The sequence below is a fragment of the Selaginella moellendorffii genome, unplaced genomic scaffold (assembly GCF_000143415.4).
Source record: "Selaginella moellendorffii unplaced genomic scaffold, v1.0 SELMOscaffold_21, whole genome shotgun sequence".
NCBI classification, from domain to species: Eukaryota; Viridiplantae; Streptophyta; class Lycopodiopsida; order Selaginellales; family Selaginellaceae; genus Selaginella; species Selaginella moellendorffii.
The window spans coordinates 1,643,389-1,657,421 of NW_003314282.1; the positions used below are offsets into that span (position 1 = coordinate 1,643,389).

At 45.8% G+C, this 14,033-nt stretch overlaps 2 protein-coding genes across 2 annotated transcripts; both read left to right on the forward strand.

Moving 5' to 3' along the window:
• The first annotated feature begins 5,557 nt into the window (after positions 1 to 5,557).
• LOC112347445 (putative pentatricopeptide repeat-containing protein At1g68930) lies at positions 5,558 to 7,205 on the forward strand. Its single transcript, XM_024678341.1, has one exon. The coding sequence runs from the start codon at positions 5,584 to 5,586 to the stop codon at positions 7,174 to 7,176; it is 1,593 nt and encodes a 530-aa protein (XP_024534109.1). The 5' UTR covers positions 5,558 to 5,583; the 3' UTR covers positions 7,177 to 7,205.
• A 1,063-nt stretch (positions 7,206 to 8,268) lies between these two features.
• Positions 8,269 to 9,135, forward strand: LOC112347426 (protein ANTAGONIST OF LIKE HETEROCHROMATIN PROTEIN 1-like). The gene is made up of 3 exons (XM_024678228.1): positions 8,269 to 8,412; positions 8,466 to 8,630; positions 8,693 to 9,135. Exons 1-3 carry the CDS (start codon positions 8,280 to 8,282, stop codon positions 8,749 to 8,751), a joined length of 357 nt encoding a protein of 118 aa, XP_024533996.1. The 5' UTR covers positions 8,269 to 8,279; the 3' UTR covers positions 8,752 to 9,135.
• The last annotated feature ends 4,898 nt before the right edge of the window (positions 9,136 to 14,033 follow it).

Here is a 14,033-nt window from a genome sequence, read left to right on the forward strand (position 1 = left end):
CTCGGTGCCTCGTGCCTCTACGCCCAACACTCACCTCTGGTGAGTCTCTGTGGGGTCTCGCATGCCCTAGCGCCTCATTCATGGCCTCTGATCACAGTCTCTCCTCTCTTAGTGCCTCTGCCAGCACCTCTCTGCTCGTGCCTTGCACCACTCTCTCAGGGTCGCTCTCTCACACCAGCACGTCACTCAGCGCTCTGGTGCCTCAAGCCAGCCCTCATCGTCTCATCCTCGATCAAGCCTCCTCGGCCAGAGTCCTAATGGCTCTCTCCCTCTGCTATGGAGCCCTCTCACAGCCCAGCACTTAGCATCGCCTCTGCCTGCTTGCCTCTAGACAGCACCTCTGTCCAGTCCACTAGCGCCCCAGCACTCCAATCCCTCGCACCTCTGCCTGCAGCCCTTGGTGTCTTGTGCCTCTACCCTACAGGGTGCCCAGCACTCACCTCTGCTCGGTGCCTCGTGCCAGCCCTCTCTCAGCACCTCTGCCAGCGCCTCCGGGTCAGTCTCTGCTCGATCACGCCCTAGCACCTTGCTCAGCTGTTATCTTGGCGCTCAGTACAGTGCAGTGCCAAATCTTGGCACCTCTCAGCCACATCTGGTGGCTCATTGTCATCCTCACTGGCCTCCTCCTCGGCCAGCACCATCTTCCCAGGATCTGAAGCCCTTAGGGCTCCGATACCACAAAGAGAAGAAGAGCGGAAGCTAGATGGTGGATGACTTTAAGGATAGTCATATATAATACCAAAGATATATATACATGATGAAGAGACACGCCTCTAGCCTACACCTGGATCAGTGAAGTGGCACTCCTGCCACCTAGGATCATGTTATAGAGAGTGTATACCTCAACAATGCTGCCTTAAGCTTTGATGTGGAGTTTTCATCCTGGGTTGTAATGGGTTGTCATGAGGCCATGTTTGCTCCAAGCAGACGTTAAACAAATACCTGACTTTACTTTTTTCATTGTATCATACCTTGTCCACTGCTGAGGAAGAAAAACAAGATCCCAACAAGAACTTTGCTGTAAGTGATGGCTTGCTAGCTCTTGTAGATCCAATAAGTCTTTGATCAAAGCCTATGCCACCTAGGCCAAAGACCTATAGCTGAACAGTCACCTATATACTGTTGATTACTGTTCTTATGCACTAAGTTGAAGAACAAGCGATCAGCTAATGCCTTTGTCAGATGGTCTGGTTCTTTTTGACTTAACCTGGGTAGGAGTGACTTCCATATCTTCAACATCTCTTTTGCTATTCCATCCTGGACCTTCTTTGTGTTGAGAGGAGTAGTGCCAATCGATTCCTTGTTTCTAGTTACCACCCTGTCTAGGCAAGATCTTCTGCAGCTAAGCTCTGAAGAGGAGGTGCCAACTTTGGTTTTGTGGATATAAACCTGACACAAGCACTTTGAAGAGAAGAGCTTTGGATTGAATTCCTGGGTGTGGCACATTCCGAATAACTGAATTCCACTCTACTTTTGCCCGGACTTTGCACTTGCTGGAGTTTCTAAAGTTTCTACATATGTCGTTGGTGATCAAGTGTTGGTGAGTTATCGGGTGTTGCAGATCCAAGGTTTTTGCTGCGTAGGTCCTTATCACATCGTCCAACAAGTTGGTCCACAAATCTATGTGGTGACACTTAATGCACAACATCAAGAGAAGATCCATGTGAAGCGGTTAGCTCGATATTGTGTGTGAACGGATTGATGTAAGGATTCTACCATATATTCTATGGTAGATATAACAAGATTGGAATACACTAAATTTTTAATAATAATAAATTAACAATTTTTAATGTGTATTTATGGAGCCCACAAGAGTAGGAGTGAGGTATTATCATATTATGAATCCCACAAGATCAAGAGTGAGACGTGTTAATCACATGCTCCATATGATCCTGACGTTTAGGGGGCCCAGGTAAGTTAGAGGAAGGAAAAAAAAGAATTAATTAGAGTGAAAATGCGAGTTATTGTGAAATTAGAGTATAAATGTGAGTTAAGAGTAGCTAAGAGTAAAAACGTGATGTAGCAGCTTAAAAGAGGGAAGTAGGAATGCTGGGATGGAGTTCCACCAAGTAGAAAAGACAAGTCATACCTCAAGCCTCGGATTGCTCCCAACCCCCTGCCTCCACCCGGTTGCCTACTTTAACCAAGCCCCGAACCACCCAGCACAGGGATGACATCAGCCCTAACCTCTTGCTCCACTGCTCTTATTTCTGCTTCTCCCCTCCTTAAAAAAAAAGGTCTGTTGTTCTCTTGGAGTTCAAGAGGCATCCTCTTCACCGTCTCCTCTGTTTTTGCTAGCTAGTTAGCTCTTACAAGAAGGAGCACAAGCCAAGTTCAGCTCCATGCTCAGCTCTATCATCTCCTCTTTAAGACACCTCACCTCTTTGAAGCCATTCAGGAGAGCTAGCACGCTTCACGTCTAGACTTCCCCCCCCCCCCCTTTTTTTTTGCGATTGTCTCTTCAAACTCATCATACTTATTTAACTCACCAAACCTTACCAAGCCGAGTGCAGGCTTTGAAACCCCATGAGTCACCTTGGCCTTTTTCCATCTTCCAGTTGAGCTCTCCAACAATCTTGACGTGCGGATGTGTGCAAACTGCTCCTTGAGCCAGGACCATTTCTCCAGGAGATAACTTATGCTACAACACTCTCCGCTCGACGATCTCAATGTGGAAAGATCCACAAAGCTGTCCCACTCATCATAGTTGTAGAAGAAATCATCCTCATACTGCATCTGCAACCTTGCTCGAGCCCAAGCCTCTGCCATCGCAAGCTTCTCCCTCATCTTGATCAGCTCACACTTGAGGCGGCAAAACAAGTCCAGGTCCTGAGGAACAACAATGGAATACACCTTTCCCGGGTACCTGTCTCGAAACCTGTGAAAGTACAGTGGACGATGTGGTGTTTTAGATCGCAGCGGAATGATAACTTGATGAAAGCAACAAAACCATCAAGTGCATTAGTATCTTGCATGTTTAAATTAAACCATTGTGTAAGCATTATTCCATTTTGCTTGCTCTTTGGGGATCAATTATCATCTCCTCCTTTGAAGCAATGAGCAGTAGGCCTTGATCGCATCCAGAAGTACTAGAGATAGTCTGCAAAAGCAAGTTTGACACCAGTTATTTTGGCAACACAGAAGAAAAAGAAGAAAAATAAACTCAAGTTTCAAAATTTATAGAGATCCATACAATCCAAATCAAGATCAATCCTCCGTGAACTTAATGCCGCTTTCAGGACCTCCAAGCTCTGCCAAAAAACGTAGCCATGGTATGCCACAATCGTTCGCTTGAAAATCTGAAGATGTCAATTGAAGCATGCAAGCAAAAACATGAAGTAAAGATGGACAACAAAGGAGATGAACTGAGCGAGGCCAAGAACCCATATAAGGACTAAATGTAAGCACGTGAGGCCTCGCTCGGTTTTTTCCTCCGTGCGTGGCTTCATGTGCGAAGAGTTTGGTGTGGTAATGTATGTTGCGGAGCAGCCAGAAGCCCAGGGTGAATATAATTACGTGAGTCCTTGTGAGGTTTTACCACCGCCCGAGGACTCCTGTGCATGGGCCCCGGGCGAGAGTCATTTGCGAAAGTGTTCTGCATGAAACTGGAGCCCTGAGGTTTCTGGCCAAAGAGCATTTTTTATTTAATTTGTGTAGAGTGTGGTTTATTTTTGCATATTGAGTGTATCGATATCTTTTAGCTAGCAGATTATATTGAAGAACTGAAGACTACCTACAGTTAAGTGCATGCAGCAACAGATCATATAAAAAATGAATGCAGAGAATAACAAATCGGGATTTCTAGGAAGTTTGTGCGTGTTGTTAGTAATAATAATAATAATCATAAAAACCTGATGTTCAGCCAGTTAGAAGATTGTCTGAAAATTATGCATGTACTGATTCTTCAGCTCTTGAGCAACTGATTGCTGCTGGCTCACTTTCTATATATATCAAAGAGATTTTTTTTTAACAATAAACATCTAAGCTGCTGCAGTTAAGCTGTGACATTGTAAAGTTTAAAAAGGAAAAGAATTAGAAAAAGAAAAAACAGAAAACACTACTACAGTTAAGTAATAACAAATCGGGATTTCTAGGGTATGCGTGCGGCGCTAGGGTTTGTGTGGTGTGTGTCATTTCATGGAGTGGAAAACGTTTTTCAGGGATCCCACTTTCTGGTGGGACGACAGGTTCAAGAAGAAAAACAAGTTCTTCTCAGAGTCCTACCCGGATTTCAAACATGTGTCTACCGGAGAGAGCCTGTGGATCCCCAACAGGAAAACACCAACCTGGGTCTCTGCAAAACTCGAGTCGCTCGCTGACCCAGCTGTAGGTAAGGCCACCACGGCCCGCTACAAATCTCCACATACCCCACCTGTAGCTGGTGATGAACCGGTGAGTTTAGGGAGGCTGATACACCGCGTGAGAGACTCAGCTGAGAGCAGATCCCTTTCTTTGGGAAAACAAGCCCATGAAGCTGTGCTCAAGAGTGATGAGCACAAAAGCAACATCTACCTGTTGACGGGATTGATCGATATGTACTGCAAGTGTGGCGAGCTTGAGGAGGCTCGCAAGATTTTCGACTCCATGGGAACCCGGAGTGTTGTGTCCTACAACGCGATCATCCAGGGCTGCGGCTCGAACGGGCAAGCTGAACTTGCTCTGGAGTACTACTCTGCCCTGAGAGCTTGTACCACCATTCAACCCAACGATCGGACACATGTCGCGGTGATCAGCGCCTGCTCCAGACTTGCTACCGAATCCAGCGAGAAGAGGGAGAGAGCTCTACGGATCGGGATGGAGATCCATTCAATGCTGAGCAAGGAGATGAAACAGGTAGATCTGTTCGTGGCGACTTGCCTGGTAGACATGTACTGCAAGTGTGGCGAGCTTGAGGAGGCTCGCAAGATTTTCCACTCCATGGGAACTCGGAGTGTTGTGTCCTACACTGCGATCATCCAGGGCTGCAACACGAACGGGCGAGCTGAACTTGCTCTGGAGTACTACTCTGCCCTGAGAGCTTGTACCACCATTCAACCCAACAATCGGACTCATGTCGCGGTGATCAGCGCCTGCTCCAGACTTGCTACCGAATCCAGCGAGAAGAGGGAGAGAGCTCTACGCATCGGGATGGAGATCCATTCAATGCTGAGCAAGGAGAAGAAACAGGTAGATCTGTTCGCGGCGACTTGCCTGGTAGACATGTACTGCAAGTGTGGCAAGCTTGAGGAGGCTCGCAAGATTTTCCACTCCATGGGAACTCGGAGTGTTGTGTCCTACACCGCGATCATCCAGGGCTGCAACACGAACGGGCAAGCTGAACTTGCTCTGGAGTACTACTCTGCCCTGAGAGCTTGTACCACCATTCAACCCAACAATCGGACACATGTCGCGGTGATCAGCGCCTGCTCCACAGTTGCTACCGAATCCAGCGAGAAGAGGGAGAGAGCTCTACGCATCGGGATGGAGATCCATTCAATGCTGAGCAAGGAGAAGAAACAGCTAGATCTGTTCGTTGCGAATTGCCTGGTAGAAATGTACTGCAAGTGTGGCGAGCTTGAGGAGGCTTGCAAGATTTTCCACTCCATGGGAACTCGGAGTGTTGTGTCCTACACCGCGATCATCCAAGGCTGCAACACGAACGGGCGAGCTGAACTTGCTCTGGAGTACTACTCTGCCCTGAGAGCTTGTACCACCATCCAACCCAACAATCGGACTCATGTCGCGGTGATCAGCGCCTGCTCCACAGTTGCTACCGAATCCAGCGAGAAGAGGGAGAGAGCTCTACGCATCGGGATGGAGATCCATTCAATGCTGAGCAAGGAGAAGAAACAGGTAGATCTGTTCGTGGCGAATTGCCTGGTAGACATGTACTGCAAGTGTGGCGAGCTTGAGGAGGCTCGCAAGATTTTCCACTCCATGGGAACTCGGAGTGTTGTGTCCTACACCGCGATCATCCAGGGCTGCAACACGAACGGGCGAGCTGAACTTGCTCTGGAGTACTACTCTGCCCTGAGAGCTGATAACACCATTCAAGCTGATGCTTGCACCTACACCTGCGTCCTTGTTGCTTGCGGGAGTGTGATGGCGATCAAGCTCGGGAGGGAGATTCACCAGCTGGCGAAGCATAAAGGGCTGCTGAAAAACGATCCAGTTCTGGGCTCCAGCCTGGTGAGCTTCTACGGCAAATGCGGCGATGTTGATTCTGCTCAGGAAGCGTTTGACGAGTGCCGAGCTCGGGACAACACGGGTCTCTGGAACTCTCTCATACAGGCTTACACTCTCCAGGGCCGATCGATCGAGGCCTTGGAGCGTTTCTATTCCATGACTCAGGAGGAGGGCTGTAAAGCTGACGATGTGAGTTTTGTCTCGGTGTTGAACGCTTGCAGCCATGGTGGTCTGGTCGGGAAAGGAAGGCAGCTTCTGGATGAAATGCCCAAGCAGTATGGAGTCAAGCCACGTCTGGAGCATTATGTGTGCCTGATCGATATGCTCGGGCGAGCTAACCTCCTCGACGAAGCTGTGAGAGTTCTCAGAGCCATGCCTTTTGAACCGGATGCAGTGGTTTGGACGTCCCTGCTCGGAGCCTGCCGGAAGTGGAAGAATTACACGATCGGCAAACTCGCGTTTGAGCATCTTGTGGAGATGGATCCCAAGAGCGGCACGCCCTATGCATTGATGGCCAATATATTTGGAAACCTGGGGATGCTCAGTGAAATGGCCGCTGTTGTGGAGAGAATGAGAGGTGAAGGCAGCTTCAGGGAGCCCGGGAGAAGCTGGTGGACGGATATTAGCTCAGGAAAAGTGCATTCTTTTTCTGTCGGGGATAGGAGTCACTCACAGAGCGACGAGATTGCGGCCAAGCTCAAGCAATTGTTGTTGAGAATGAAAGAGGAGGGGTACGCAAGCGATGTGATCAACGTTCTAAAAGACATACCCAAGAAAGAGAAAGAGGATCACCTGTGCGGCCACAGTGAGAAGCTTGCGCTGGGGTGTGCTCTGGTGAACTCGCACCAGAAGGAGACCATCAGAATTGTGAAAAATCTCCGAGTTTGTGACGATTGCCATGCGGCCACTGCTCTCATCTCTAAGCTGGAAAAAAGGGTAATCATCTGCAAAGATGCCAGTCGGGTTCATGTGTTCCAGGATGGCAGATGTTCCTGTGACAACTACTTTTGAAAACATGTCAGTGCTCTTTCTTGCAGTTATCCCTGGTTTTAAACCCTCCATGAGTCAAGCAGAAACATGGGCCGCTGAGTGAGCATGCCTCGTCAAAGTACCGCTGTCAACCTGAACTTCACGGAGAAAAAATTAACATTTAAAAGTTAAAACTATGCAAAAGGAGGATGACACGTTGTCTTAAATTTAAATTTCTTTTTGGTAGCAGAATCGGGAAATGCTGACTAAACCTGCCAACAGGTGCCCCAAAACGGAGCGCCCAGATTCAGATAATAAGCCTTAGTATGAAGGCTTGCCAGGCGAAGAGAACCTGGAGAAAGAACTGGAACCAAACTCATTGATGATTATGCACAAGAGAAAAAGAGAGAAGCAAAAAGGTGAGAGAGAAGAAGAAAGCAACTTAATTCTTCTATTGCTGAGACCATGCTCCTGATTGATCTCGTTCAGGAAAACCATCTCGCGGGAGGGGGGGGAGAGCAGCCAGCATGTTCTCATGATGAAGACACAGCGCTGGAATCTCATCTTTCACCCTTTTGCTTTAGGGTTTAAATGCACATTGCGGATGACAAGAGCCCAGTGCTGCCTGAGAAGAAGACCGTGAACTTGAGGTTCGTCGGGCTGTGATTGGGAGGAGGTTTTGCATCGGCCTGTGGTGGGTGAAGCCTCGAAATGTCACCACCTGGAGTAAGTTTTCTTTGGAGTATTACGATGTGGGGAGGTGGAAGAGGAAACTTCAGATGGAGAGGAGGACCTTCTTCACCATTTGTGGCATGCTGGAGAGCGAGATCCAGAATCAAGATACCGGTTGGAGGAGTGCAGTGCTGGTGGATGTTCGACTGGGGGTGACTTTGTACAAGCTTTTCAAGAACACAGATTACTTGGATCTGGTGGACAAGTTCGGCATCGGGGAGTCCACAGCTCATGAGATTGTCATGGACACTACTGCGGCGATTGTCAAGTGTCTCAGGTACAAGATTCATTTTCCTTCAACCGCCAAGGAGGTTCTAGCTGTTACTGCTGACTTTCGACAAGTGACAGGTACATTTTCTTATGTTTTTTGGATTGTTATAAGTTTTGATGACCAATAGGAACCCGACTGCCTAATGTTGCTGGGGCGATCGACTACTAGACTGGACGGCGAGAGCTACTACGACCAGAAGCAGCAGTACTCAGTCATCTTGCAAGGGGTTTGTGATGCCCAGAAGAGATTCCTCAGTGTCTACGCTGGGTGGCCAGGTGTGTTTCTTTGTGTGTTGTGGATGGTTCTAAAATGTTCTTTTTGCTTTCAGGACGCGTCCCTGACACGAGGGTTTTTCGTAATTCAACCCTCAGGAACAAGATTGTAGCAAGGGAGCTGCTGACATCGCCCGCGGTGTTAGCATATGATGATAGGATCAAGCCATACCTGGACAAAGGGTACCAACTCCAGCAGCATCTGATGATTCCACACACAAGTAAGTCTTCTTCATTCTACTTTCTTTTGTTCACTTGTTTTGGTTGTTGCTCACCTCCGAAGCCGACACCATCCAAGGCAGCTTTCAACCTTCATCACCACCTTGCTCAGATTGTTATTGAGCAAGCATTTGGACTTCTTAAAATGAATTTCAGATGCTTGGATAAAAAACAAAGGATCCAGCCAAAGTACCTTCCCAACATCATCAAGAGTTGTTGCATCTTGCACAATTTCTTGATTGATGTTGGGGAGACTGATCTTTTGGTGGAGATCCAAGCTTGGAGGAAAGAGGTGAAAAGGCTCAAGGACCAGGACCTCTTTGTCGATTACGGTGATCCCGAGCAAGTTGAAGGGGAGCCTCGTGAGGAGTTGCACAGTCCAGAGGATGCGAAAGAGGTTAGAGAGAACCTCACGTTTTCCCTCTGTCTTTGCCAGTGGCATTCGTGTTTGCTTTGAAATTTGCCGGGATATAATTCGAATTTGAATTTGAAATTTGAAATTTTGAATTAAGTGAATTTTAAGTGTTCGAATGCATTGTTTTTAAGTGCGAATCCGAGGGTGTTTTTAACTGAAAAATCCAAGAGTAGGATTGGCAAAAGTACAATGTGGAAGAGAGTTGTTGCAGGAGGAGCACTAGAGGACATGGAGGAGAGTTGCTACAGGTTTTTTTTATTTTCATCAAATCATTCTTTCTCACCCTCTAGCTCCTCCAAAACCCCTTGTCTCCTCCAGCTCCTCCAGCACTCCTCCTATAGCAGCTCTCCAGCTCCTCCAACACTTCTCCTGCAACAGCTCTCCTCCAACTCCTCTAGCACTCCTCCTACAACAGCTCTCCTCTAGCTCCTCTAGTAGATGGCTATGCCACGGCTAAGGCCAGCCAAGGTAGTGCTAGCCATGGCCGAGACCTTGTGCCACCATGGCTGTGCTTGCTATGGGCCATTGGTGGTGTAACTTTGGCCCTAGCTGTATGACAGCCAAGGACAACATCATTGGCAATCAAGGTTGCCAATGGTTGTGGTAAGCTTGGCAAAACATTATCTTTTATGTTGAGAAAGGACCAATTCGCACATTTATTTAGTGAAAAAAAACTTAAGCGACCCACTTTAAAAATTAAGAAAGTTGGGTTCGCACATTGAAAAAATTTGTGTTGCAAAGTAAACTTATAAGGACTTTTGCATTCACACATGTCTTAGATTTAAGTGAGGGAGGAGATATGTTGCATTGGAGGAAAGTAAGAGCCACTAGAGGAGTTGGGCACTAGAGGAAAATAAGAGTTGCTAGGTGGAGAGTTGGGCATTATACACAATACCATCTACACTAACTAACCTAACCGAACTCAAATAGATATAATTTTCTGGTTTGCTTTGATATTGTCAATTTTTACATAAATAAAAAATTTATATGATGTACTCATTTTAATACATTTTTTTTATTCATATGTACTTCTTGTTTATCTCTCAAAGAGTTCAACTAATGTTTTTTTTATCAATTTTATTCTTCCTATAGCAAGCTTAAAGCAAATAGTGAAGAGTATAAGGAAGAAGTCCTACACTCTTGCAATAATAAAATCTTGCAAACTTTCCTTTAAGAACATTATTACTAGTAAAAAAGTTCACTTTTTTTGAGTAGTCTGATGTGTTTGTCTTTATAGCATGTCCATAAACAGAAAACAAGGAACTTTTTACTTGCTTCTCATAGTAGAGTATCACAGTGATAGAAGAAGTTTGAGCTTATTCTCCATGCAATGGGCAACAATATAATCAAGTGGCTGTAGTGATTGATACAAAAGTTCTCCTGGATCTTGCTTGTTAGGCTGGTGTGGCTAAGACACTGATAAAGGTAAGTTCTGCAAAGATTTAATAAGGTTTTGCTGGATTGTCCTTACTGGGCTTACAGTTAGATCATGGGTGATCAGGAGCTCACAGTTTTGCACAAGATTTGATCAAACATGTTTCTTGCTTGAGCTAGGATCCTTGATCTGCCATGGGTGGTGATCAATGCATTCACAAAAGGTGCCGGAATGAAATCCAACAGCTTAAGCACTTTCAAAGACACCCATTCTAGGCATTTGCAGTGATCATTGCATTCCAAGAGACCAAGGTCCTCTTGCTCAAAACTTCCTGCTATGCTCATGATCACATTTCCAAGATTGAGCTCCATGTTTCTAGAATTCTTCTGTGAATCGTCACTTCTTTCTCATACTGCACAGGACCCAAGAAATCGCCTCATGGAGGCTGCAACACTCAATACTTCTAGGACTGGCAGACAAGCCCTGTCCCATGGACAGCCACTGCTCCTTACGTGGGGAATGTGCACATTACAGAGGTTCGTTTCTGTTTTCCAGTCTGTCTTTTAACTCCTCAAATGTCTTGATCATTATGAAGAAGAGTTCGAGCTAAAATCCTTTCAAAACGCAAAACCAGCAGAAAGCACAGAAATGCTGCCACTTTGGATTTATCTCTACGTCCATCTGAGCTTGCAGGTCTGTATGGTGGCCCTTTGAATTAGCTTACTTATCATGACTTGCAGGAAACGATGCTGCATGCTCAGTGATTACTTTCGAGACCGGAATCATTGAACAGTCGGTTATCAGATACGTTCAAGAAGTAAAGGACAAATGGGCATGGCTAGTCCTCTCGCCCCATCTTAAAGGCTGCCTTTTTATACTGGACACGTCTGACGATCCCTCGGAGCTTGAACGTTTTAAAGAGCGCTTCAAAGTCGGTGACCCGTTCCAGTGCCATATAAGAAGTGTTAACCACGAAAGGAAGCAAGTGGATTTGTCTCTACACCTGAAAACAAGTGACGAACAATTCAAGAAAGGCGACCTGTTAGGCCGACGAATGACACGAGTTTTTGCTGGTGTTGGCGGACATACTGTGCAAGGCAGATGGGAAAGTTATGGAAAAGTTCATGTAACGATACATGGATTGATGACCCAGCCAGTTTATTTACAAAGGGACAGTTCGTAAGGTCTTGGATTTAAAACGACCAGGGAGGGGAAAGATGGGCTTGGAACTTTCAGTAAGTTGGTGGACGTGGTGGTTTTGAGTCCCTTCCGAGCTATCAAACACTTGAAAGGTAACTTCCGAGATTTGCATTAAATTTTTTTGACTCTGCATTCAATGCTTGTATTGTCAATTCCATGTTGGAACTTAAGCAAGATATGAAGTGCAAGTAAGCAGAAACCTTGCATGCTCTGGTCGTGACTTGTTTTTGTGTTGCAGGGTTTTGTCAAGAATGTGACGAAGAAAGGTTGTTTTGTGGGCTAGAATTCAACTGAAGAACCTATCGAACTCGTTTGTACAAAACCCTGCAGAAATGTTTCCACCAGGCAAGGTGATATCGGGAAGGTATGAACTTTTCTCCGTATGGAAGTGTTTGCTGATATCCTCTTCTTCGTCAGAATTTTAAGCATCAAGCCATTGTCTGGGCACATTGAAATGTCTTTGACGGCAACAACATCACAAGATTCAAGTGGCTGGAAGAACTTTGGTGCTGGAGAGATCGTTAGTGGCTGCATACACAACATTGAAGCATTTGGGATCTTCATCAGCCTTGCCGAGAGCGATGTGGCAAGCTCTCTCTCTATCTTGGTTTCAAGTTCTTGGTCTGTGCTCCAGGTTGCTTGTGTCATGTCTCTGAAGTATCTTACGATTTTATTAAGACTTGTCAACACTTTACAAAGTCGGCCAATGGGTTCAAGTAAAGATTCTAAAGGTGAGAACGAAAGCTTTAGTAAAACCACATGATTTCCCTCTACAGGTTGATGCGGAAACCAAACGTATATCTCTTGGAATGAAAGCGTCATATCTGACCCCTGAGGATGGGATCGAGCCGATGGAGGAAGAAGCTATAAATGAAGAGCCTTCGAACACAAATGTGCTCATGGATAATGATGAGAGGGAGGAGGAGGACTACTTGGATCTGGCATCAAAACGATTCCCACAGCTATGCATGTCGATCCACTCTCAACAAAGACGTTGAGGATATAGTGCCAATTGACTTGAAAGAGCAGAGTTACTTCTTGTTTATATTTACTCTTCTCATGTCCTGCTTCTCAACAGGGAGGCTGCAGCAAAAGAGAAGTTATTACAGAAGGACCAGCCTCCAGAGACCAAGGACGACTTTGAAAGGCTTGTAGCAGCGTCACAAAATAGTAGCTACATGTGAATCAAATGCATGGCTTATTGGTTGTGTCTTGCGGACCTGGACAAGGTGCGAGCAGTGGCTGAAGGGTAACACTCTACTCGCATTTGATTCTATTTTTCTTTAGGTGTTACAATCCAAGCTAGGGCATAATTTATCGAGAAGAAATGGAAAAGATGAACATATGGATGGCTTATCTCAACCTAGAGAAGCATTTGAAGAGCAAATGGCAATTACTTTAGGTGGTTATAATGATCATGGAAACTACTATAGTAAGCATGCTTGTGTTTGGGGATGGAGATCAAAGGTATGGTAGAAGACCTCAATGTTTTGAGTGCTAATGTTGGGGATATATTACAACAAAGTGTGGCAATTTGTTAAGTGCCAGCTTTGACCATATGGTCAACATCAGTCAAAGGGAGGTTCAAGGGTTTATGAAGGCATGTTAGGGTAAAGAACTAGTGTAGAGGAGCTTTTGAGGTAGTTTGGGGGTGGTTGGGTTCAAGAGGAGGTGTAGTCTAATCTAGGAAGATTAGATTGTTGATTTTTTGTACCGGGTCATAACATTAGTACCAACAGTGTTAGTTGTGATGGCTGACCAAGTTGAATGTTGGAATCCTATTATCGATAGTGGTGCCGACGGAGCTACGGAGGTTTGGACCATGGAAGATGTTGTTCACAAATTGCGAGCCCTTAATAAAAATTAGCAAGAGATGCAAGACAAGATGTATGGCATGATGAGTACCTTGCGTGAGCATGTTGAGGCACTCGAGGCTGGTCATGGTGGCACTCCAAATAAACCTTCTTTGGTAGATTGACTCAAGATTCCAACCTTTTTCGGTGATGGTGGTGTGAATGAGTGTTTAGCTTGGCTAGCCAATGTGAAGAAGTTCTTGGTTGCTAGAGGAATTCCAGATGCAGAGGCTTTAATGGCTATTCTAATGGTTTTGTGTAATGCGGGTCTTCAGTGGTGGAATTGGCTTAAGAAGTCTTGTGCTGCGGATAAAAAACCATTAGTGTCTATGATGGATTAGTTTGAGGCTGCTTTCCATTTACATTTTGCCCTTCACTATGACATGGAGAATGCTCACACTGAACTTTGACATTTTCAGCAAGGGAAAATGAAGCTTGGGGACTATATTGAGAAGTTGACTCATTTGATTAGTCATGTTCCAACGAAGGATCCAAATCAAAACAAGTCCTACTTCATTGATGGCCTTCATAGTGAAATGTGCTGGCAGGGCCCTTGATCTTG